The 22,343-nt window shown below is 40.2% G+C and overlaps 1 protein-coding gene across 1 annotated transcript in view; it reads left to right on the top strand.

Moving 5' to 3' along the window:
- VAT1L (vesicle amine transport 1 like) overlaps nucleotides 1-22,343 on the top strand; it is a 54,141-nt gene that overhangs the window by 7,773 nt on the left and 24,025 nt on the right. Inside the window, exons 3-7 of the mRNA XM_005526404.3 lie at nucleotides 1,296-1,511; nucleotides 11,874-12,016; nucleotides 14,157-14,260; nucleotides 15,053-15,108; nucleotides 16,811-17,005. Coding sequence (XP_005526461.1) covers nucleotides 1,296-1,511; nucleotides 11,874-12,016; nucleotides 14,157-14,260; nucleotides 15,053-15,108; nucleotides 16,811-17,005 — 714 coding nt within the window. The remainder of the gene's footprint in view (nucleotides 1-1,295; nucleotides 1,512-11,873; nucleotides 12,017-14,156; nucleotides 14,261-15,052; nucleotides 15,109-16,810; nucleotides 17,006-22,343) is intronic.

The following is a 22,343-nucleotide window of genomic DNA, read 5'->3' as shown; positions in this document are numbered from 1 at the left end:
ACGGCTCCATCCTTTCATGGTTAAGGATGTTGTTTTTATTGGTGTATTCTAGAAAGGGAAAGGGTCTGAGGCAAGGTCAAAGATGCCAAAGATGGGGTTGCTGGTAGTGAGCAATTACTGAGTTTGTAAGAGTTGAGCCTGTGAAGATTTTAACACACACTGGCCAAACATTTGCTCAGTCTGGCTGTTCCTTGTAGACCCAGCAGCCCAATTTCTGCTTTAAGGTGGGTGTTGCTCTCCGAGTCTGTTGTGCCTTGTTGTTACTCTTGTCCATCTGAGATAAGTCAGTACCTCTGCTTTAAAAACCTGAAGCTGCAATGGAGAACATACACAAACATATGAGCCTGATGTGCCTGGACCTCTGAAAAGGTTCCTAGGAGCAGCCAACTGTACCTAATATTTACAGAGAGCCTATTTTACTCCACAGTGAATTACTCTTTCACTACCATAGATTTTGAGAAGAAACTAAGCAGAGAAATGTAGCATTTAAATATAATATTTCATTGCTCCTTTAAATCCTGTCAAATCCACTTTCTAGATTTAACAGTACCTTAAAATCCAAAGGTATATTTTTGATGTTCAAGGTGGCTTACTTGAAATTGTAGAACCAAATTCTGTCTGACACATGGCTGTGGAGATTACTATCAGAGATATATCTTGGTATAATCAGTTAATAAGATGATAAAAATAGAAAGTGGATGCAGATAGTGTTATCTTCAGAATGAGAGCTTTTACAACCCTTTCATGTACTCCATCTACCAGAGCACAAGACCTCCCCTTCTCAATCCACAGAGAGGAAAAGTAGCTCTAAATTAGTGTGAGGACTGAGAAAACGAAGTGAAAATTATCCTAGGTGTAATTTTCTTTATTCCATGATTCTCATCAATATAATTATAACCTTTTCCCCTAATTTCTTTCTCTTTAGCAAAATTCCTGGTTATTAGTAAGAATGCTGTTTTCATTGTTTACATTTGTTATTTGGTATCTCTGCTAGCAAAAGATGATCTGTATTAGTGATGATAGAAGATTGCTCTATCAGAGAAGAGTGGAAAAAAAAAAAAACAACAAAGGAAGAGGTGGCTTTAACTTCTTTTGGTTATTTTTTTTAACATTAAAAATAGTAAAAGCCCAAAGCTGAGCAGCTTAATTACTATTTTGCCAAAGTGGAGCATCATTTTCCTCACAGTGAGCCAGTGACCTGCACCTTGAACAGGAGACTTGCAGGTCTCACAGGTTGCTCTCTACAGTCTCAGTTGCAGTCAGATCCTCAGTGTTGTTTTCTTCCTTGTTTGCAGATTGGAGACAGAGTCATGGCTTTTGTCAACTACAATGCCTGGGCTGAAGTAGTGTGTACCCCAGTAGAGTTTGTCTACAAGATCCCAGATGACATGAATTTTTCTGAAGCTGCTGCATTTCCCATGAACTTTGTGACTGCTTACATGATGCTCTTTGAGGTTGCTAACCTGAGAGAAGGCATGTCTGTGCTGGTTCATTCAGCAGGAGGTGGGGTGGTAAGTTGGAACTTTTCTTCTTTCCTGTCACGGAGTAACTTAAAGTGTAAAGTGTTTTCATTCCTGAAATGAGCCAGAACCTGCAGTTTGATGTGCTATTCCTACGTGTGAGGGATTGCACTGGGAGGATCTGTTTTCCCATCAAAATGCTGATGTGAATGGTTGACAGGAGCTCTTGGTGAAATAAAAATGTTATGGCTCTAAACTCTATGAAAAAATCTCATAAAAAAACCCTAACTGGTTGTCAGCTGGTCGAGGATGAAGTGTTGTCCCAAATACTGCATACATGAACTTACACATGTTGTACTTCTGTGTTAAAGAAGGGTGTAGTGAAAGGAATAAATAAGCTCCCTGAAAAAGGTATTTACCATAATCCTCTTTAAAGTAAATGTCCCTCTCAGAATACTCCTGCACATATAATGTGTGTGTGTGATGCTCTCACTGTGAAAGATTTTCTTTTCCCCATTGTTGTAGAGGGACTGAAAGCAGTGAAAAGTTCTCATGTGAACCCTGAGGAAAAGGTACAAATTAAAAATTGTGGCCAGTGGTGGCTGCTGCATGCTGTAGTTTGGATCATTCCTGAGGAGGCATCATGTGGCACAGGCAAAGGATGAATTTGTGGGAATACCAGGCCAGATAGTGAAATAAAGAGCTGGCATTTTGTGTTACCAGTTCCTTGAAGTATCTTTTAGGAAAATCTCTATCCTTTGGAGTGTATCAAAGTTTTGTGCAAAATATTACAATATTGACTGTGGAGTTTGTTTACATTTTAAATAATACAGTCCTTCTTCATGAGACAGGTTTTATGAGCTAAGACCATTAGCAGATAGCAGCCTTTGAAACTGGAGTACCTTTTCTGTGTTCTTGTTATGCCTTATTTATGCCAAATTAATGTTCTGTTTTCTACTGAGGTCTGGTGGGCAGCCCCAAACACGCTGTCCTTAATTCTGTGCTGTTAGCCCTTCTTTCAAGTTCTCATATAAATGAAGGCTGTATTCAAAGGAATAAATTCATGAGTTCCCTGTACAAGGTATTTTTAGCTAACCATAATCCCACTGGCAGTAAAGGCTCGGTCCTGTTGGAATACTTGTGTAAATGAGAGGAATTTATAATCGTATTATGCTCTGGCACAGGACGGCCCAGAGCTTTATGGCTGACTGTTGTTCTGTAGAGTTAAATCTCTTCGTGTGGAATTCAAGGCTGTTAAAGCAACATGAGGCCTCACATTCAGGAGAACATTCTACAGGAATCACAGTCTCAGCTGCAGCTTTAAGGCCATTTGCCCACCTGGCACTGTACAGACCCTGTGTAGGCTGAGCATACAGAATTAGCCCCAAAGCAATCCCTGCACATACCTGTGTGTCTAGAGAAGTTGAACTCCTCCTCTTTTCTCAGATTTCTGTGTTTCTTTCTCTCGCTGACCTCACTTGCCTCTGTTGTTTCCTCCTTCTTTTCCTGAAGGGTTGGTAATGAATGCTCTGTTAATGTCAGTTCTCACCTACCTTCTGCTCTAGTGCCCAGCCTCTGTGCTGGGCTGTTCCTCAAAGGAGCTGCTGGCTTCCTCTCTCATCCCAGCTGTTCAATGGGCAGCTTTTGGATGGTCCTCTGCTGTGGCTGCTCAAAACCTTCTCTGAGAGAAGCTAAAGGAAGGATGGATCCTGCTTGGCTGCCAGGAGAGCAAAGAGAAATCAGATCCATCACTTGCTCAGTAGTTAAACCAGAGTTTCCAAGGGAAGGACCAGACACTCAGGAAGAGCAGCCAGGCTGGCCAGGAAGGGATGGAGGGCTGTGTGGGATCTGGGGGGACAGGACTGGCCAGCCTGCAAGCCAGGATGCTGGTCAGTGTCCCAGAGGAGAGGGCCTCACACAGCCTCTTGTTTCTTGTAAGGGAAGAACATGGAGAGCAAGAATTAGAAGATTTCCCACTGCTTGATAGGTTTTCCAGGTAAAATATAATTCTGAAGATGCATGGATTTTTTTTTTTCTTTCTGCTAAGCAGAAATAAAGATTTCTGAGGGGTCTGTGTTACTCTAATAATCTGTCTGTTAAACCTTTGAAAAATCTGACTGTTTCAATCAAACACATCGTTCTCACAAAGGTCTTTGTTAATGAACAGAAAACTGGCACTGAAGCTGCTATAGAAGGAGTTATTTTTGTGCTGTTGCTTTAATAGATAGAATGCCCTTCCCCACTTTCAGCAAGTGGGAAATCTGTCCAGTTTGTTTCTAAATGTCAGAAAAATTCCAGAACACTTTAATGAGACAATAGGCTCCCTGTGGGACTAGAAGTTTCTAATTGTTCATTTCTCATTATGCAAGATCATTATTTTAGCTGCTTCAGGCAGTTTATGAAAAAGAACTTGTTGCTTCAAAAATGTTTGTGAGGTTCTTTGTTCTGGCTACTCAGTCATCTTTAGGAGGATCCTTCAGCTTTTTCAATAAGTGGAGTCAGGGAAAATTCTCTAGGACCTTTACTCTTGTGTATTATCTCAGTTTATTTATGTGGCCTTTTGTTGATAGATATTTTTGGTAGTGAGGTAACTATAGCAATTGTCTTCCCATCTGTGCCTGGACTGTGATTAGTAGGGAACAGTATCCTTTAATGTCTGACAGGATGCTTTAGATAAGTCTGTTTATTTATTCCAGAAGTTCCAGGGGACATCAGAAGATCAGGGAGAGAAAAAGGAAACATACTGAGACAGCTTGCCTTGAAAAAGGTCTGGCTCACCTGTCTCTGTGCTACAGACTTGAGTCATGCTCCACCTGGCAAATGAGCGCCTTCCCTGCCACCCACTCCCTGGAGAGGTCAGGGCATGGTGCCACCTTCCCTGGTCGTGGAAGGAGATGTGGCCACATGCAGGGAAGCATCTGGTGCCCCTGAACCAGGGGACAAGAGGACACCCACAAACTCTGCTTCTGACGCTTGGGATATCGTACCCTTCCCTCAGGGGAAGAAGAGCTGCTGCAATGCTTACAGGGGGGATTGAAAGGGGAGATGACTTTTGGTTTTCATAGGGCCAGCTTGTTGATTTTGATTGCCTGGAATCAAAGCTTTGGCTTTCCTCTCTTTTCTTCCTTAGGACAGGGGCACTTAAGAGAGAGCGACTCTCTTAAGAGAGTCTCTCAGCCTGGGCAGTGAAGGAGGCTGAAGATATTTCAGGAGCCTTCTCAGAAGGCACAGAACAGGCTCACAGTTGCATTCCATGATTCCCTCAGGCTTTGAGAAGAGATGAGTACTTTTCAAATCCTGCTGCTGACTGAGATCTAACAAAGTTGCCATTTGCTCCCCTTTCAGGCCCCTGCTTGGCAGGACACTTAGAACTTCTGATTAAACTGTTAAATGAGTAGCTGGGCAGTTCAATAATTAACAAAAAATAGAATTGTCTAATACAAGTAGAGTTTAAATTATTAAAGCTACAGAAATGTTCAAGTGCTCTTCTGAACTGATTGCTAAATCAGGGAGAAAGCCAGATAATGCTAAACATCATAAATAGACACTAATGCTCAAAATAATGACTTTGCAAGAACATGTGACTTACTGTAGGACATATATTGGTCTATCTTAACTGTACAACACTGTAATTAATGTTTGAAGTGATTGTAAGACAATGGAAAGGTAGCTCCCTTCACAAATACACTCCCACATCTCTTTAAATTTAAGCAAAGTGAGGACTGAAGAAAACACCCCGAGAAGACTGAGCAGCAGTGTGCACCCTGCTGAGACCAGTCTGCTCTTAAAGGCAATTAGTCCTTTAAAACAGACTCTCTAAGTCAGGGCATTCAGTGCAAGTCACAGCACAGGCTTATATAATATTATAAAGTTTTGCTTAAAATTATTGATGTAAACTGTTGAATTAGTATGAATACAGGACTGTTGTAGTAAAAAAAAATTTTAAAAAATTATGTTTTTCTCCTTGAGCTTCAATAAATCCAGTCCCTATTTCTGTGATGTCTACCTGGAAAATTAGTTCCTTCAGGGCTTATATTTGTGTGAGAGAACCATTATGCCCATTTGCTTATTTGTTTGTTGTTCATGTACTTCCTATTCTGAATATTTAGAGCACAAAGCTGTGGTTATTTACCAAGATTTTGTAAACACCAGTCTCATCACTTAACCCCTCAGACTCCAGGCAGAATGATAAGCCAATTCTTTAGCATTTTGATCTTGCAGATGCTAAAAATAAGCCAGCTTCCATGCAGGAGCATTGATTGCTTTTCCTGAAGCTGTTGTCTGACCTTCCCAGGCTCAGCAGAGCAAGCAGAAGTGCAAGCAGAGTAAGTTACAGATGCAGTTCTCATGTTTGAATTTGAAGGGTAAATCTGACTTGGCAACAGATTTAGGCCATCCTGGCAGGATTTGTTACTGCTTGGCAGGAACCCTCTTTTTTATTGTGTCTCCCCTACATACATTGCAAATATTTGAGGATGTGTTCCCAGCTGAATCACTAAAGTGGTGATATTTTATCTGACAAAGAACTGGCATTTCTTAGTGAATCTAGTCACCTGCTATCACAGACAGCATATAGGAACCCTTTCAAGAGAATGATCTAATTTCTCCCTGAAAAAACACCTAAGTGTTTATCTATTCAGATTCTCTCCACTCTTACTCAGTGAGAAAACTTTCCAGAATTTATTCATGGCCAGTAAATATATCTTTTTTTAATGCTGTTTTCCATTAAGGGCACTTCTTCTAGATCTTTTTGGTAGGATATATATGTTTACAGCTACAACAAGCTCAGCATGAAATCTCTCCCTGGCCTGTATTTTTCAGGCTGAAGGCAGGTTTGTTTGCTCATAACCCGTTTTTGTAAGGTTAGATATCTGTTTCCTGGGTCATCCTCAGGCAGGTCCTGCTCCAGGCAGACATGGATGTGTTTCCTGGGCTCTGAGCTGCCTGGGAGCACAGAAGCAATGAGATGGTAGGAAAGCCAGATCCTGTTAAAATAGGTCTCACAGCATTCCTGATCCTTTTAAATATTGTATGGGTTGGCTGCTCTGTCTGCACTTAGCAGGGAGGAGCACATTAAATAGCGCTCCTGTGCTTGAGTCAGAACTCCTTGAATGTGAATAATCAGAATTGACTGTTCTCTTGTGCTGCTCCTGGCCAGCACACTGTGCCAGGACATTAATCCAGCCCACTCTGCTGACACCTTCACTCGGTACCAGGGCTGCACTTGCTATTTTCATATTAGCAGTTCATAGCTGTTCTGCATTTGGTGAAGTGCTTTCCTCTTGTTTCATCTCCAGCAGCCAAAGAAGGGGATAAATCAGCTCCCACCCTGTGTAAGCAAGGCTAGGCTGCTGTAAGTACCCAGGTGCAGAAGGCAGGCAGGGGCAGTGGAGGCTGAGCTGCTGGTAAATGTTTCTGAAGCGCTGGATTTGCTCCCTCAGCAGCACCAGAGAGTCCTGGTGCCACGGCCGAGCCCGTTTCCAGACACTGCCTCACAGCATAATCTGTTCATCAAGCACAAAAGCCCAGCCAGCCATGCACAGAAAGCAATTTCCCTGACCAAAACCATCTGCAGCCTTTGAAGCTCACTCTTTTTGCCCCTCGCAGCCCTGCGCTCCCGGAGGACACGTCCTGTCCCCAGGTCACCTGCAGAGCCAGGTCACAGGCAGTGCTCGGCTCTCCCCTGGCTCTTCTGCCTTTCCAGGCGGAGTTTGTTCCCCCTGGATGAGTTTTGCTGGGGTAGCTCCACTGAGCTGCAGAGGATTTGTGCCAGATGGAGATTCAGCTCTGAGTTTCTGATGCGGCTCAGCTGCACTATTTTGCAAAGGGCTAAGAAAAACACACCCTGCTAATTGTTGCAGAAAATGTTTTGAGGGTGAGAGAGGTCATTATCTCAGGGTCACTTTCCCTCCACTCAAAACTCATTTGTGATGCACTGAGTGTAGCAGGTGCTGCCTTATGCTTGTCCAGTAATCACATTTTAGTTTGTCCACTCTGCAATGTTCACCCAGTGTTTGGTTTCCAATTTCCTTTGCTGTAATTGGGAAAATTACACCTTCAGCAGATGAAATGTTGTGTATCAGACTTCATCCAACTCCAGAGAAGAGTTTTCCTGATGCCATGAGATGAGTAGATGATTCCCCTTGCAGTTTTCTTACTGTGCTTGAGTACTTCACAGCACCTGCAGGTATGGTTATGTGGAATCAAAGCATTTTGGAATTCGGATTCTTCTCACGTTCAGTTCCAGACAAGTTTCTTGTGCAAGATTAAGTCTGAATGCTATTTTTAAAAACACTGTAGCACCTTTGGGCTGCAGAAATATATCATAGAAATGGTAATTCTTTACTGATGCAGTTTTGCAGGGTACATGGTTTGTTCTCTCCTGCTATCAGGCTGCCCTCCGTTTACATAATACCAAAAAAGGTGCTTTCTTGAAAGGATTGTGCCCCATACCTGCTGCAATTCAGTGTGCAGCTGGCACATCAGGCTGGTGGTGTTAGGTCAAACCCTTTTGGAGAGCCACTCATTGCACACCTTATTTGTATTTCATCCACCATTAAGTTTGTGTTAACAAGCTAATTAGATTAGTAAGTTTCAGTCTATTCATGCTTTCTATATTGACTTTTAAATATCAATGTCTTTTTTTCTTTGAAATTGTTGAAATGCACTGAACAGTCTATTTCATTGTTACTTCCTAGAAAACTACTTTTCTGTTCTTTTAGGTGATTATCTCAGTATGAGAAGTTTCCAATCCTGCAGGCTTAGACTTGGGTTTTAAACAATGGAATGTGAAGAAATCTCTTTTTTATTTTTTTTCTGGATCTAAAACTACTGTAAGGATATCAATTTATATTAATTTCTGTAATAATCGTATGTGTAGATTAGGTTCAACACACTGGTTTTATGAATTGACAGGATATCTTGAAAAGGAATCCATCAAGCAGACTGTGGAGCTGGAGAGACACAATCTAGCATTAGCAGACATCCTTCATTCCACAAGCTATTAATTTCTAGAATCTAAGCTATTCAATCCAACCTATTAATTTCACTAAGGTTTCACCACAGGATGTTCTGCCTTACTGGAAGTGTTCAAAAAATGTGTGGATGTGGTATTTGAGGATGACTTAGTGATAAAACATGATGATAGTGCTGAGTTGGTGGCTGGACTTGATGGTCTTAGAGGTCTTTTCCATCCAGAATGACTCTGTGATTCTGTGATAAGTAGTATATAAAATATATGAATATATTAAAGAAGATTAATTCCATTTCAAGGGAATACTCTGTAATCGTGTCTATCCCTTCAGTGAATTGCTTGATTTATTTTCTATTCCCAAAGACTCCTAAATTCCATTAAAGGTAATATTAATTGTCCAAGCGATAATTATTTTTTGCCATTAAAACTTACTAGTTTTCCTAGGTTCAGAAAGCAACAATCTGGTCAGTACTTCCATGTAGAAATTGTCATTGTATATGAAAATATTAGACGTGTGAAGAGTATTTTTCAACCCATGCTTGTGTAATTCAGCACCCTCTTGGAAGGTTTTGGAGTTCATACACTATTTCTGCTAACATGGTTCTTACTTCCAAAGCCAGTGAGGCTGGTAGCAGAGTTGACGTGGTTTTTCCTGGGCAGGGAGGGGACAGAAAACGCTCTTGTTTACCACAGAGCAGTGGTCAGGATCCAAGCCACAGGGCTGGTGTAGCTGCAGTGGGAACGTGCAGGGCCACAGGAGCCAGCACAGACACCTCAGCTGCCCTGGGATGAGGATGCTCCTCCTTCAGCTGCAAACCCTTTGTGGATGCTTCATTTGTGAACCATGGATATTCTGAATACTGGTCTTGGTATTTGCAATTAAAATGTGTAGCCTGTTAAACAGTGGCGACTAATCCAGAGGCAGCTACATGATTCAAGGGATTAGGAAGGAGATTTAAGAGTGACTTGCATAGCCACAGTGCTGTTTTGGAGCTTAGCTGAATTCCACAGAAATTAGGGAAATGGTTGAGTTCATAGGTTGAGTTCAGTTCTCCTGTTTTGATGGAGAAAGCGTGAAAAGTCCAGTATCAACCTTTATTCCTAGATTTCTGATACAGCTACTAAAAATACTTTGCACAGAGCCAAGTAAGAGTCAGCTTCAAATTAAGATTTCAGAAAACTGTAGAAGAGTGTTTTTGAAGCAATTTTTGAATTGCTTCAAAAACACTTCATCCAATTATAAAAGTACTGGTCATATGAGTCAGTTTTAGGCTTCAAATATCTCCAGAAAGCTGGAAGGTATTCCCAGCTGATCTGGGATTTTAGATAAGCTTTATCTCTGGGGGGAGGGAGAAGTGTACTAATGAGTTTGAGTCAGGAGGAAAATAGGTTATTCACATCTTGATGTTTTTGTGCATTTCTCCTATTCATCTGACTGTCAGTTTGTTAAATGTTAATCGTCTTCTGCAGGATAAAAATCAACATGCTTTCTTCTTGAATATTTGACCTTTTAAACATTCAGTGGTTTTGATTCAGGATATATTCATTAGCTCTCATCTTCCCAAGTTAGATTGAAAATGCAGAAAACTAATTAGAGAATAGATCAATAATGTCAGAATTTCATTCAACTACCATGCATTATAAAATACTGATTTATCTGAAATCACTGTGGGTGTTGGGCTGTGAGACACATAAAGTGAGAAAAGAGGATTGCTTGTGAAAATTACTAAGAAAAGAACAGGTACAAAATCCCCAATTTTTTTTTCTTGTAGTTTTATATTACATTATTTGTGGAGACCAAAATCTGGGAAGGGTTTAGAATGAGATGGTAAGTAATAAAGAAATGAAATATGAGAATAGTGCAACATTTTCTGTTCCCTGAAAATATTGCATCTTGTATGATGAGGCCCCTCAGGAATGGATTTTCCTATGATCTTTGAGAGGTTAGGGATTCCAACCCAGGAAAATGATGGATAATTTTTAAAAGAAGAAGTCATTTTTAATTTGGAGTTGGATTTGCCATGCCAGGAGTAAGCATCAGTACCTGTGAGCTTCTCTGAGCTGCTGGACAAGCTGTTCAGTTTGCTGTGGTGTTCCATCCCTCATCTGCAAAGCAGGAATGGGAATGATCCCTTCTCCTGCTCTCTTTTCTGTGTCTGTTTGCCTGTCTGGAGGATCTCCTAAGCTGTGCCTTGCTGTGCAGACATTCACTGACTAACCCAGTAGGAAGCCAGACTGAAATCCCTGGGTGGCACCATATATAAATAATAACCTTGCCCTCTGTGGTGCTCTTCAGCTCTGAGTTACATTCAACAGAATACATGAGGATGCCAAGACCTCCAGGGTATGCAGGGTTGGTTAATTATCCTGCTCTAAATAAAACCCAAGTGCTAATTACTGGGGTGTACAACTAATAATCAGGATTTCTGGTTGGAGTGAACAGAAATGTGTTTATCCCTGGGTGATTTTACTAGTCATGAATACAGTTTACAAATGACAATCTTTAGGCTGTAGCTGTAAGTAAGAGTCTGCTGAATTCCATCTGACAGCTTTTTTAGAAGGAGAGTGACTTTTTGTTTTTAACTTCTGGGTATATCCATGTAACTGGCTCCATGTAACTGGTATATCCATGTAACTGGAAAAATGTGGTTGCAAGAAGAGGTAGGCTGCCAAAAGTCTGTTTTCCTTTTGTTGGTGTGTTAAAATAAAACCTAGGGTGATAGAAAGGTGAACTGTTGGGATGGTTTTTGAAATCTAGGTGGCTCAGCTGTTAAGCAGTGCTTCCCTTCTCTCAGCCTCATGGAATTAGAGGTTAAAATTCAATTAAGGCCTTCTGGGCCCCAAAACTGGAAACTCTAAGTACTGACATCTGCTTGCACAAATTCTTCAATGCCCCAAATCTTACCTAAAGGCTGGCATAGCATCTGATGGACCCCACTGAGTTCCTGCTCAGACCAGGAGGAAGAATGGTTTTCCTGGGCATGGTCTAGGCTGTTTTATCCCCTTTGCTGTTGATCAGTTTTGAGCCTGGGGCCCTGCCTAAGCAGACCTCTCTTAGTGTGACTGGGGGCTATTCCCACATTTTGAATAATCATTAATAACTATTGTTATCAATAAGAGGTAAAGCAGATTTTCTTTTTTATGCAGCATTTGTTTCAGTAACTTGCTATCTCCCACTGAAACCATAAGGAGACGTGATCCCTTAGGAATGGCAGACTGGACCTGCTGTATTAGGACTGCTTTGTCTTCAGAATATCCTTGTGATTTAGGTGTGGTTTTTTTTCCTGTGGCTGAACTGCATTTCAGTGGAAATAAACTAGTTTGGGAAGTGCTTGCACACGTTTGGTCTTGGGTTTTGCTGTGTCATGAGTGAATTGGCAGCTGCAAACTCTGTCAACCAATTTCCATGTGAGTGAACTAACATCATCATGTGTTTACAGGGTCAAGCTGTTGCTCAGCTCTGTTCAACCATTCCCAATGTTACTGTTTTTGGAACAGCTTCATCTTTCAAACATGAAGCAATCAAAAACTCGGTAACTCACCTGTTTGACAGGAATGCAGACTATGTTCAAGAAGTAAAAAGGTAATCTTGTGTTTTCCTGAGTCAGGTCTGTATAGTATCTGGCAAAACACTATGAAAGGCACCAGGCTGATCATATTTGTGGGAAGATATTACATTTGTAAGTTTGGGAGCTGTAGTTTATTCCAGTTATTCCATCTGTCCACTAGGGACAGGATAGCAAGCATCTCCCTGTGTCTTGATAAGCAACATAAGATTTTTCAATCAATGTTCCTATTTGGACATCTGTTGTGAGCAAAGTAAATTAAGTAAAAGAATCTAAAGGTCTTAAGAGAAGGATGTACTTTGCCTTCATTTGCATACATACTTGCTCACTGTAATTCACTAAAAAAGATATTTTCAGTGGATTTGTAAGGTATCCAGGTTTTGGAGTTCTCTGGTGTGCTTTTATCTGCCTGGGTTTTTATCCTCTGCCAGGGATTGATATCAGAGCACATCATGTCTGCTTTAATTTCAGGTCCTTAGATTTTGTTTGTTTGCATTCAGATTAAAATCATCCTGTTGCCTTTTGAAGTCATCATGTGTGTTTCTGTTTATGTGCTTCCAAACACTCTTGTTTTTCAGTTTGTCTAACTGTTGATCCTGGTGTTGGTGCAGGTGGCAGAACTTCTCTCTGGGCTGTTAGCAGTTCAGGCTGGTATTGGGTGGGTACAAGAGATAAAAAAACATGGGTGTAACAACCTATAGTTTGTGCTTCTTTCCTGGCACAGTGGTATTTAATATCAACTCAATGAATAGTCCTGATTGCAAGACAGAAATGGCACCCTTCTGTCTGGAATATGCCAGTACTCTGATTTGTTACTCACATCCTTCCATTTTCACTTTGCATTGAAAAGATTTTTAATAAAAGTACAGCAGTAATTCTGAGAATGCTGTTTTGACAAATTGTCTTTTGGCAGCAGCAGCAGCGAGGGGAATGGTGTAGTTGTTTGGTTGGATGGATATTAGCTGTGTTCTATGTTCTGCTTAAAGTGTTCATTTCTTAAAAGTCTGTGAGCAGAAAGGGATGGAGCTGTGATGGAGAAAGGATAATGGTAGGAACCTGCTTTATTGCAGGTCACTGGGGCATTCAGCAGGGAGAAAACTCGAAAAACAGAACAAAACCATAGCAACCACCCATAACTCCAAGCAAATAATTAAAAATAAAAAAAACAACAAAAAATAAATCCTTAAGAGATGTTTTGAATGTGGAAATGTTCATAGAGGATGAGGAATTGGTTCAATGAGGGAAGCCACCAAAAGCTGTTTCATTGTAAAATTTTTATTCCTTTACAGTGAAGGCTCATCCAGTGGCCTGAATAGAAAGAATTTATTGCCCCAAATGTGGCAGCAGTACCAAGGAGTGAAGTTGCCTGGTTTTGCTGCTGTTTGTAACCAGGGGGTGTCTGAGTATCACCTTTGTTTTGTGAGGAAGCAGAAAGATGCGTTACAAGCCATAAATCTTTGCCTCTCCCCTAAATCAGAATATTCAGCGTATTTTTTCTTCAGCATCATATTGACATTACATTGACAGAGCTGTTGGAAAGTTATAAATATGCAAACCATTTATTGAAACTGTATAAAAGAGCCTGATTGTAACCCTTGTGCTGGACTTCTAGCTCTTGGTGACTTCTCTTTATGCTTAAGTCCTTGCTGATATCTAGTTAATAAAATATCTGAAGAAGACTCTGTAAATAACTTAACAAATAATTTTGTCTGAAAAGAAATTAGGATAAGAAGATCTGTTTCCTTACAAATTTAGAAAAATAGTATTAGATGTGAATAAGAAAAATATCCTTTTCCTCTATAACATTCACAAAACAAGCATTCTCTGACGTTTGCATTCAGTCAAAAATAAAACTTTGGATCTGCTGCCTGTCTTTTGATAATGTTATTTTACTGAAAGCACTGAAAAAAGGGGGAGCAAGATGGTTTCCCCTCTTTAAAGCCTAAGAGTTGTGGGTTGGCTAGCCTGAAAAACTTGCATTCTGCCACTGAATGAGTCTGAAGTGTCTTTTGGTGAGGGTAATGTTTTCACAGTCAAAGTCTCAGCCTTAGAGTCCTTTCTAAAGTACCTGGAAAATGTTAGTATTTTGTTAACAACCCAGCCTGACCAGCCCTGTGTATCTTACTGCAAAGTAAGAGTTTTTCTCTTGCTTTTTAGAATCTCAACAGATGGAGTAGATATTGTTTTGGACTGTCTTTGTGGAGAAAATACTGGGAAAGGCCTCAGTCTTCTCAAACCACTTGGGACTTACATTTTATATGGTGAGTGGGAAGAAGCAGCTACATATTTCAAAACTAAAGCTTTGCAGAGGTTAAAAGCATCCATGCCTCTTCTTCCAGAACTTGTGATTGACATGTTTTGCTTTCTCAGTTTCATCATTTCTAGTCAAGAGTTTTAGTGAAGCTGGCCATGGATTAAATTATTGATAAATAAATGACAACATAAAAACAAATCTTAAAAAAAAAATTAAAAAGTAAATCCAAAGTTGAAACTGAACATACATTACAGATTGTTAAACATCATTGGGTGATAACAGAAGAAGTGTGGGAGAAAGTCTGGATCTCTCTGGGAATCACTGTGTGGCTAAGAAAACTGTAATATTGTTTTTGTGAGAGGGAAGCTTGAATGACAATTTCAGGAAAAATGCTGTTGGTTTTATTTGAGGTGAATTTGAGGAATCCAACCCAGGCATCTGCTCACAAGTTTCCACTCCTGTTTGTGGACTGCTCCTCGCACGGAGCAGACACATCTCCCCTGCAGCTCTGCCAGGCTGCCCTGCTGTATTTAGGGGAAGATGCCCATAAAGAACCTGTCCTGTCCCTGGCTTTGGGAGATGTGATAGGTTCAGTGTCATCTCAGAATTCCTGTAAGCCTGGAGGGCTTGGTCACCTTGGACTCTTTGTTATTTTTTATTCTCAAAGTAGAAGTATTCCTACTAATCTCTTTTAAAACTGGGCATGTTTTTTTCTTAAGTATGAATCATAGAGATGATTTTACATGTACTAAATGGTCTGCTGTAGCTTGTAATAATAAGTTGTGCTCATCTTTTACAGGTTCATCTAACATGGTTACTGGGGAGACAAAAAGCTTCTTCAGTTTTGCAAAATCAGTAAGTGTCTCTGTGATTATACTCTTTCCTCTAACTGCTGTCTTCTCTATCATTTTCATCTTCATTTTCATTTATCTCTACTGAGTTGTTACTACTGGTATTGTGGTTTTGTGCTGTGTTTTCTTCTGGCAGCACAGCTGGACCAGAATTGGATCTGTGTGCATTTCATATTGCCATTGAAATTGTCTGTGAGACACAAATCTCTTGCACAGCTAAGTTTAGGCTGCATTATTTATTTACTTGTGGCAGAATATCACATCCATGGATGTGATTAACTGTACCCTGTAGGTTCTTTGTATCTGAAAGCACTGTCAAGGACAATGCAGTGAATTAAGGTAGATATATCTCTTAAATGGGGCCTGTGTCCAGTCATTTCCAGCTTTTCAGGAGTTTGTTTCATACAGAAAAGCATTTTTCTGTTCTCCATGTTCAAGTGACATCAAAGAGATGATGACATGGCATTTGTTTCCTAATTGACAATGTCAACAAATTAAAAGTTCAAATGTTTAATTATCAGCTTACTACAGCAACAGAAATCTGTGCAGAAATCCTAGAGATCAAAAATAGGACAAATATATCATATTAACTGCCAGCAAGAAATAAGTTAACCAGGAGTGAAAGCGATTCCTTCATACAGAAAAAAAACATAGGGAAAAGTCTTTTCTGAACATCTGTCACATGGTCTTTTTGCCAAAGGCTCATTTTCAGCTTCCAGCAACAACCCCTTCCCAGGAGGAACTGGCTTCAAAAGTCTCTGTGTAGCTGAAAACAACTCAGAGACTGTAGCAAGGAGCTGTTCTTTGCCTCCTACATTGTCTTAATGGTAGTAGTGGGAGGATCCTTGTTATTGTCACACTTGTGAACTAAAACAAGATCATCTTTGCTATGCAGATTTTTCACTGTTAATGTAAGAATATCCAGATGCATATAATGTGTAGGGCAGGTTGGGCCAATGAAATTAATTTCAAGTGAAGTGTTTTTCAGATAGTATTGGTATTTATTGATGGAATAAATATGAATAAATTGAATGAATTAAAAAACATACAAATTTTGTATACAAGTATAACTAGTTTCTTTATGCAATTATTCTGCAAAATTAACTCATCAAAATTGTATGAAAATTCTAATTAAAAATTTACCCATTCAAATTAAATTTGCAGGGAAGTGGCATCTCTCACTCTTGATGATGCTCTTGGGCTAAATGAAATAAAATCCTTTCATTAGATACTATGAGGTATGCTCAAGTGTCATAAACATAATAATGGATGTAAAGTAGCTGGCAGCTGATAGGCAGTGCCTGATTCCCTTGGTTCTGGGAAGACTCATGGCCAAGAGCTGCCAGTGAACATCTGGGCACTTCAGTGGCAGGCTGGAGACAGCAGGAGAGCAGAAATCTCTCTTTCCTTGGGAAGGAAATCCAAACTCCTTACTGCCAGACCCTCATATAAAGCCATGTGTTCACCATCCTTCTCACACCCTGACCTCCTCCAGCACGAGTTTGTGTTTTATTTCTGCTTGTCAGTCAGCTGCACACTGTCTTTCCTCATCCTTAAATCACATCCTTACTGCTTCTCTTGGCTGTTGCTTCAGACCTGACAGATGAGTCATTTATCACATCTGCACAGACAGTTTGCTTGTGAACTTCCCTGTATGTTTCTTGAAAAATATTTTTCTAACCATGCTGTTGTTTATTGGTTTCCAGTGGTGGCAGGTTGAGAAAGTAAATCCTATCAAGCTGTATGAGGAGAACAAAGTCATTGCTGGATTTTCCCTGTTGAATCTACTTTTCAAACAGAATCGAGGTGGCCTGATCAAGGGTGTGATGGATAAACTCCTAAATCTATATAACAATAAGAAGATCAAGCCTGTGGTTGATTCATTATGGGCTTTGGAAGAGGTAGGAGCAAAATCTCTTTTCTCATTTTGAAATTCCTGAAAAATATGCACTTTTAGAGGTAAAATCATATTTAAACATATTTTCTACTTATTAAGTGTTCTGCTCTTTAGTTTGTGCCTAAGTCGTCTCTAGAGCCCCTGCTATTTGGAGAATCCAGAATCCAGAGTTATCCACATACTTCTCTACTAAATATATCTTTATTGAAAATGCTAATAATAAATGTGGTTTTTTTAATCTTAGAGAACTCTTTCTGTTTCCTTGTGCAGAGTGAAATGCAGACAATGGAATTGAAAACAAGTTAGATTTTTTTTCTTCAGAATGCATTTTACTACACAAGCTTTAGTTTCAGTGCCACAGCTGTGCTAGCAAACCTTGGAAGCTTGCAGGTTTTCTGGCAGTTATTGGAAATGTGTCAAAGACAAAGAAATCAGAACTCACTTTCTATGTAGGTTGCAGTTGTGGACTGTGGATTTCTTATGGTTCTTTTTTTAATTCCTCTTAATTGCTCAGCTCTCCTTAAAGACATGTAAAGAAACCAACCTGCTCACAGCCTGGGCAGGCTAAACCCCTTGTTCCAAGTGCTGTTTGAGGCATTTATATTTAAGATGCTGATGAAGGAAGAGAAGTGTTTTTGGGGGTGTGAACAGACATTACCATATGAAGGAACAGCACGATAATAGAGCACCACCAGATTAATACTCATGGTTTATGTGTTTGTGTAGTGCACTGAGCCTGACACATCACTCAGGATGTGTGGTCTGTGATAGCTCTGCTGAGTGGGATTGTGTCTGTAGTGCTGTATTTTGCTGTTCAGAGGGTGCTGCAATCCTGTCTGTGTTTGAACACAGTAGGTGGTGTCACCATGAGGGAATAGTAACCACCAGGCTCGGTCTATGAGTAGTGCTGTGTTTTATTAAGATTGTGGCTGGCCTGTGAGCTGTTTTTGGAGCCCAACGTGTTCTGTGCTGTCCCTACAAATGCCCCAGTGTATCCCAAAGTGCCACTTCCTGTGGTAGAGGTGCAAAGAGTCCAGCCCCTGTGAGCTCCTCTGTAGTGACAACTTCCCCAGGAACCCCCTTCTTTCCCTCTGGAAGGTCTGTCTGAGGCCACAGTGTCACCACAGCCCCCGAGGGACAGCTGGGGCTGACACCTGGGGGCACTGGGTGGCTCCTCTTGGCACCCATCTGCTCCAGGAGTGCCAGGTGTTGTGGTAAAGAGCAGCTGCTCAGGCAAGACAAAATCCTCTGCTGCTGCCTGAAGGAAAGAGCCCTTTGCAGAGCAGTATAAAATAGAAGTGGGATCAGATTTATGGTTTTGATTTATGGGTTTTTTTTTTAATTTAATTATTAAATAAGCTTATGATGGAGTTTAAAAATTTAAGTGGCACAGGTCTCTAGACAGGCATTCTGCAAGTTCTCTGTTCATGTAAAATATGTACTTCTCATGTACTGGCGAGTAAGGGAAGGATAATTAAGATAGTAACAATAGCTTAAATAATTCTTCATTGAGGACATGCCATAACATGAAAAATTACACATGGCAGGCTGATCTCAGGAGTCAGCATGATGGGGATTTTTTGGGAGACTTCTGTTTGATAACATTTCATCTAACATTTGGCAGTAGCATGCACCATCCCCACCAGTAGATTGTGATATGTGTAAATACATCTGTTGTAAAGCACAGTCTAGAAAACTCCAGCTCATTTGTCACACCTGCTGGCTTTCCATGAGCTGTCTGGGAATTGGCAGAGGAAGTGTCTGGCTGTACCTTAAGGGATATGGTAGTGCATGAGTTGTTTATTTGATTCCAAAGTATTACTGAAATGTTACTCATCCAGGGTATTATCACTGTAGTGGTAGATTTTTGTGAGTATAAAAATAACTTAGGGCTGACTCTCAAGTTAATGTGATACACAGAGAATGTGTCATAGCTGAGGACTAAATGGAACTAGACTGAAGAAAGTTTGGTGCATTTCTGTTCTGTTTTGGTAGGTTTTTAGTTTTAATTTTTCAGAGCTTGAACATCTCCCTCTTTCAGAGGTGAACATTTGATTGTTTTTCAGTTCCTGTTGGGTAAGCCTTATGATCTCCAGATGTCTACTTTCATTTGACCTCTCCCAGTAGGCTTTATAAGAGACTGAACCAGTCTGTGACCAGCTTTTACCAGGTTTCCTAAGGAAATTTCCTGACCCTAAGAGCATTGAGAATGTGCATTAACTAGAGTGTGGCAGAAAGGTGGACTCCCTGCATGGGATTTGAAAATGAAAGGCTGATTAGTTGTCTGTGGAGGAATATTACCTTTTCCTGAGCCTCATGGGAGAATTCATGTGTCCTCTGACTAGCAATTCTACCCTAGAGGTTGTCTTTGAATCCAGTCAGAGACATTCAAAATGAAAATATTGTAAGGGAAATTCTCAAAGAAGCCTTCACCATGGGACAGCTTTCCAAATGTTTTATTTTAAATACCTGAATGTATCATCCCATACACAACAGGTTTGATCTCTGTATGAAAGGCATATCCCCAGCACATCCCTTCAGCTCTCTTTATTCACTCTGCATCTGCATTTGTTTGCATGTACTCCTTTGTGCAAATATCGATTCACAAATTAATGCAGACTCTCTAAAGCAACATGGAAGACACCTGGTTTTGTTTCACAGCTGTATTACACTACAAATGCTGCTCTTTTCAGTCCTGTATCAGTTTCCATCCATGTATCAGAGCAGAAGACAATGAGTTATATCCACACTGGTGTTCCCCTTTTTTGCTTCCTTGCATGATGACCCCAAAACTGAGGGCTTTATGTTCCAGTCAATGTAAGAGGAGCCAGACACAGGCTTTGTGTCAGTTTTCATAAGTGTAAAAAAAAATACTTCATTATTCTAAAAGCCTGGTGTGGTTCCTTGAACAGCATTTATTTCTTAATACTTTCTGCAGGAGCACACAGTTTGAATTTAAAATAATATACTGATGAGAGAATATTGTAATTGCAGTGAGATTTTCCATTTTAAAATGTTTCAAGTGGCAGTAATACAGAATTTAGAGAAATTTATTAGATTCTCATTTGCCTATTATGCAGTCTGTGTTAATGATGCCTAGTTGATTGTCAAATTATTTAAAAGATAGAACTGCTCAGAAATTATTAGATGGACTTAATTTGGTACTGTTCCTATTGAACCATGGAGGTTTGCCTGAGTGTCCATGAGATCATTCTAATTAGGGTATAAACCCTTCAAGCATCCTCCTTTCTCTGCTTTAGGGCTGCATCCAAAGGCCACAAAGTCTGTGGAAGGATTCCTGGTTCCACTTGTTGTTTTAGGATAAGGATTGCCCTGCCTCTTCAGTGCAGGCTGCTTAAACAAATTTGCCAACTGACTGAAAAGAGGAACTTAGAAGTGGCTCTGTTTTCTTCAGTGCATCAGGATACTGCTGACACAAGGGAGCTCTGGATCCAGACTCCTGACTGCTGCTGTGGAGCAGAACTATTTGTATTGCTGTGTTAGCTGCTGGTGTTTGCTTGGGAAGGGTAATTTTAATCTCAAACTTGCATCCATAAATCCTAGTAAAGCCAAGTCTTGTCTCAAGTAGGCAATTAGAACCACTTTATTATGCAAAAGTAAGAAGGATTTAACTAAAAGAGACAGTAACAATATCCACAGATACTTTAAAATGGAAATATAACTTGGGAATTACTCACCATGAGATGAATGAAGTCATACAATAAATTAGCTGCTGGTGAGATATCTTGCTGCTTTGCAACTATTTGTTTATGCATTCAAGTGTTAAAAGATGAGATGATTTGTAGATGGCACATGCTTAAAATGCTTCTCTGTAGTAAAAAGCTGATCGTCTGATAGGATTGCATTTCATTACAAATAGCAGAGTTTAAAACAGAATTTGTATTCAGTGAATATTTGTTGAGCTTTTTAGCTGTTTCTTGGTTAGTAACTATTTACCACTCATCTTCATTCTGATTAATTTTTACTGTGCATTTATGCATTAGCATTCTCCTGAGGGTCTCTGAGTATTTGGCTTTACACAGCAGTCAATTAGTAAGCAGGATGAAAACTGACAGTGCTCAAAAATATCTACTGGTTGAATAAAAACACACATTTTTCTATTAAAATTCTGTGGTTTTCATCTCTTTATAGCTGCAAAAGAAATGTGTGTTGATGGTAGAATTGACACAGAGGTTACTTGTGCCTTCTTTGGTGATTTACAGCAGTCAAAGTTAGCACTGAGCGTGTGTAAAACAAACCTCACAAATTCTTGCACAGGAACTGCCAGTCACGGTCAAAGTCATCAAAATATCTGGGGCACCTTTCCCTTTACCTGAAAATGCTTGTTTCAAAAGGGACTCTCAGTGGTCAGAAAGTTTTCACACTTGGGCATTTTGATCCATGTGGCTGATGAGTGAGATTATGGAGAAACGTCCTGACCACAGGTCTATGTCATGTACCAAAGGATTCATTGCATTCCTCTCTCTCAAATGATTTAAAGCAGTGCCTGCTACGTAGCAATAATGGTATCAAAGGCCCTGAGTGCCTTAGGGGTCAGTAAGAGGGGTGAGTTACTGAAACCTGTGCAATAGAGGTGTTACTTACCCTTAAAAAGAAAGTGGGTAATGTGATAATGCAGTAAGAACTGCCTGGTACAAAGCAGGCCCTGAAAGTCACCATGTGCATTGGTTTGTAGTGGTAATGCAATAATGCCTTTAGCAACGCCTCACTTAGTGAACAGTCGTGCAAAAACCCCAGGCCAGACCCAGGAGTACACCATGGCACTCAGCTGTGATCAAAATCAGTGGATTCAAGGCACTATATATTACAGGTCATGATATGACTATCAGAGAGCTCTAGTGACGGTGCCTTGTGGTCAGTACATAGAATATTTTTAACTGGAAAGAGCCCTGCACCTTAATTTAGTTTGCAATGAGCACTGCACTGAGTGACTGGGAGTTTTTTGACTGAATAGTTATGAGAGATCTTAATGTAAGGTTTGTAATATTTATCCTTTGTGTGCTTGTAACACTGGTAGATAATGCAGAGAGCAGATATATGTGAGAACAGCAACATATGAGAAAAATGTGCCTTTTAAAGGAAATTACTGTATCAATAGGTCTGGCTGTAAATACAGTTATTATCTAAGTGAGATTTCCTGGTCTTGAAGCCAGAGCTTTTCTCTGATCATTTGCTAAGGAAACCCAAGGTGTGTTTAAGAAGTTGAAGCTAAAGGAATGCAGTGAAACTGATCACATTACAGTGACATTATAGAGTACCTACTGATACAAAAAATTCCAGTAAAAGGCACATTTTGTCATGTGTTGCTGTTCTCACACTCT

The sequence above is a fragment of the Pseudopodoces humilis genome, chromosome 14 (assembly GCF_049639895.1).
Source record: "Pseudopodoces humilis isolate 2021_Gansu_Grassland_sample_001 chromosome 14, ASM4963989v1, whole genome shotgun sequence".
NCBI lineage: Eukaryota > Metazoa > Chordata > Aves > Passeriformes > Paridae > Pseudopodoces > Pseudopodoces humilis.
Note: the sequence above shows the minus strand (reverse complement) of the source record. Positions and strands in the feature narration are given on the sequence as shown.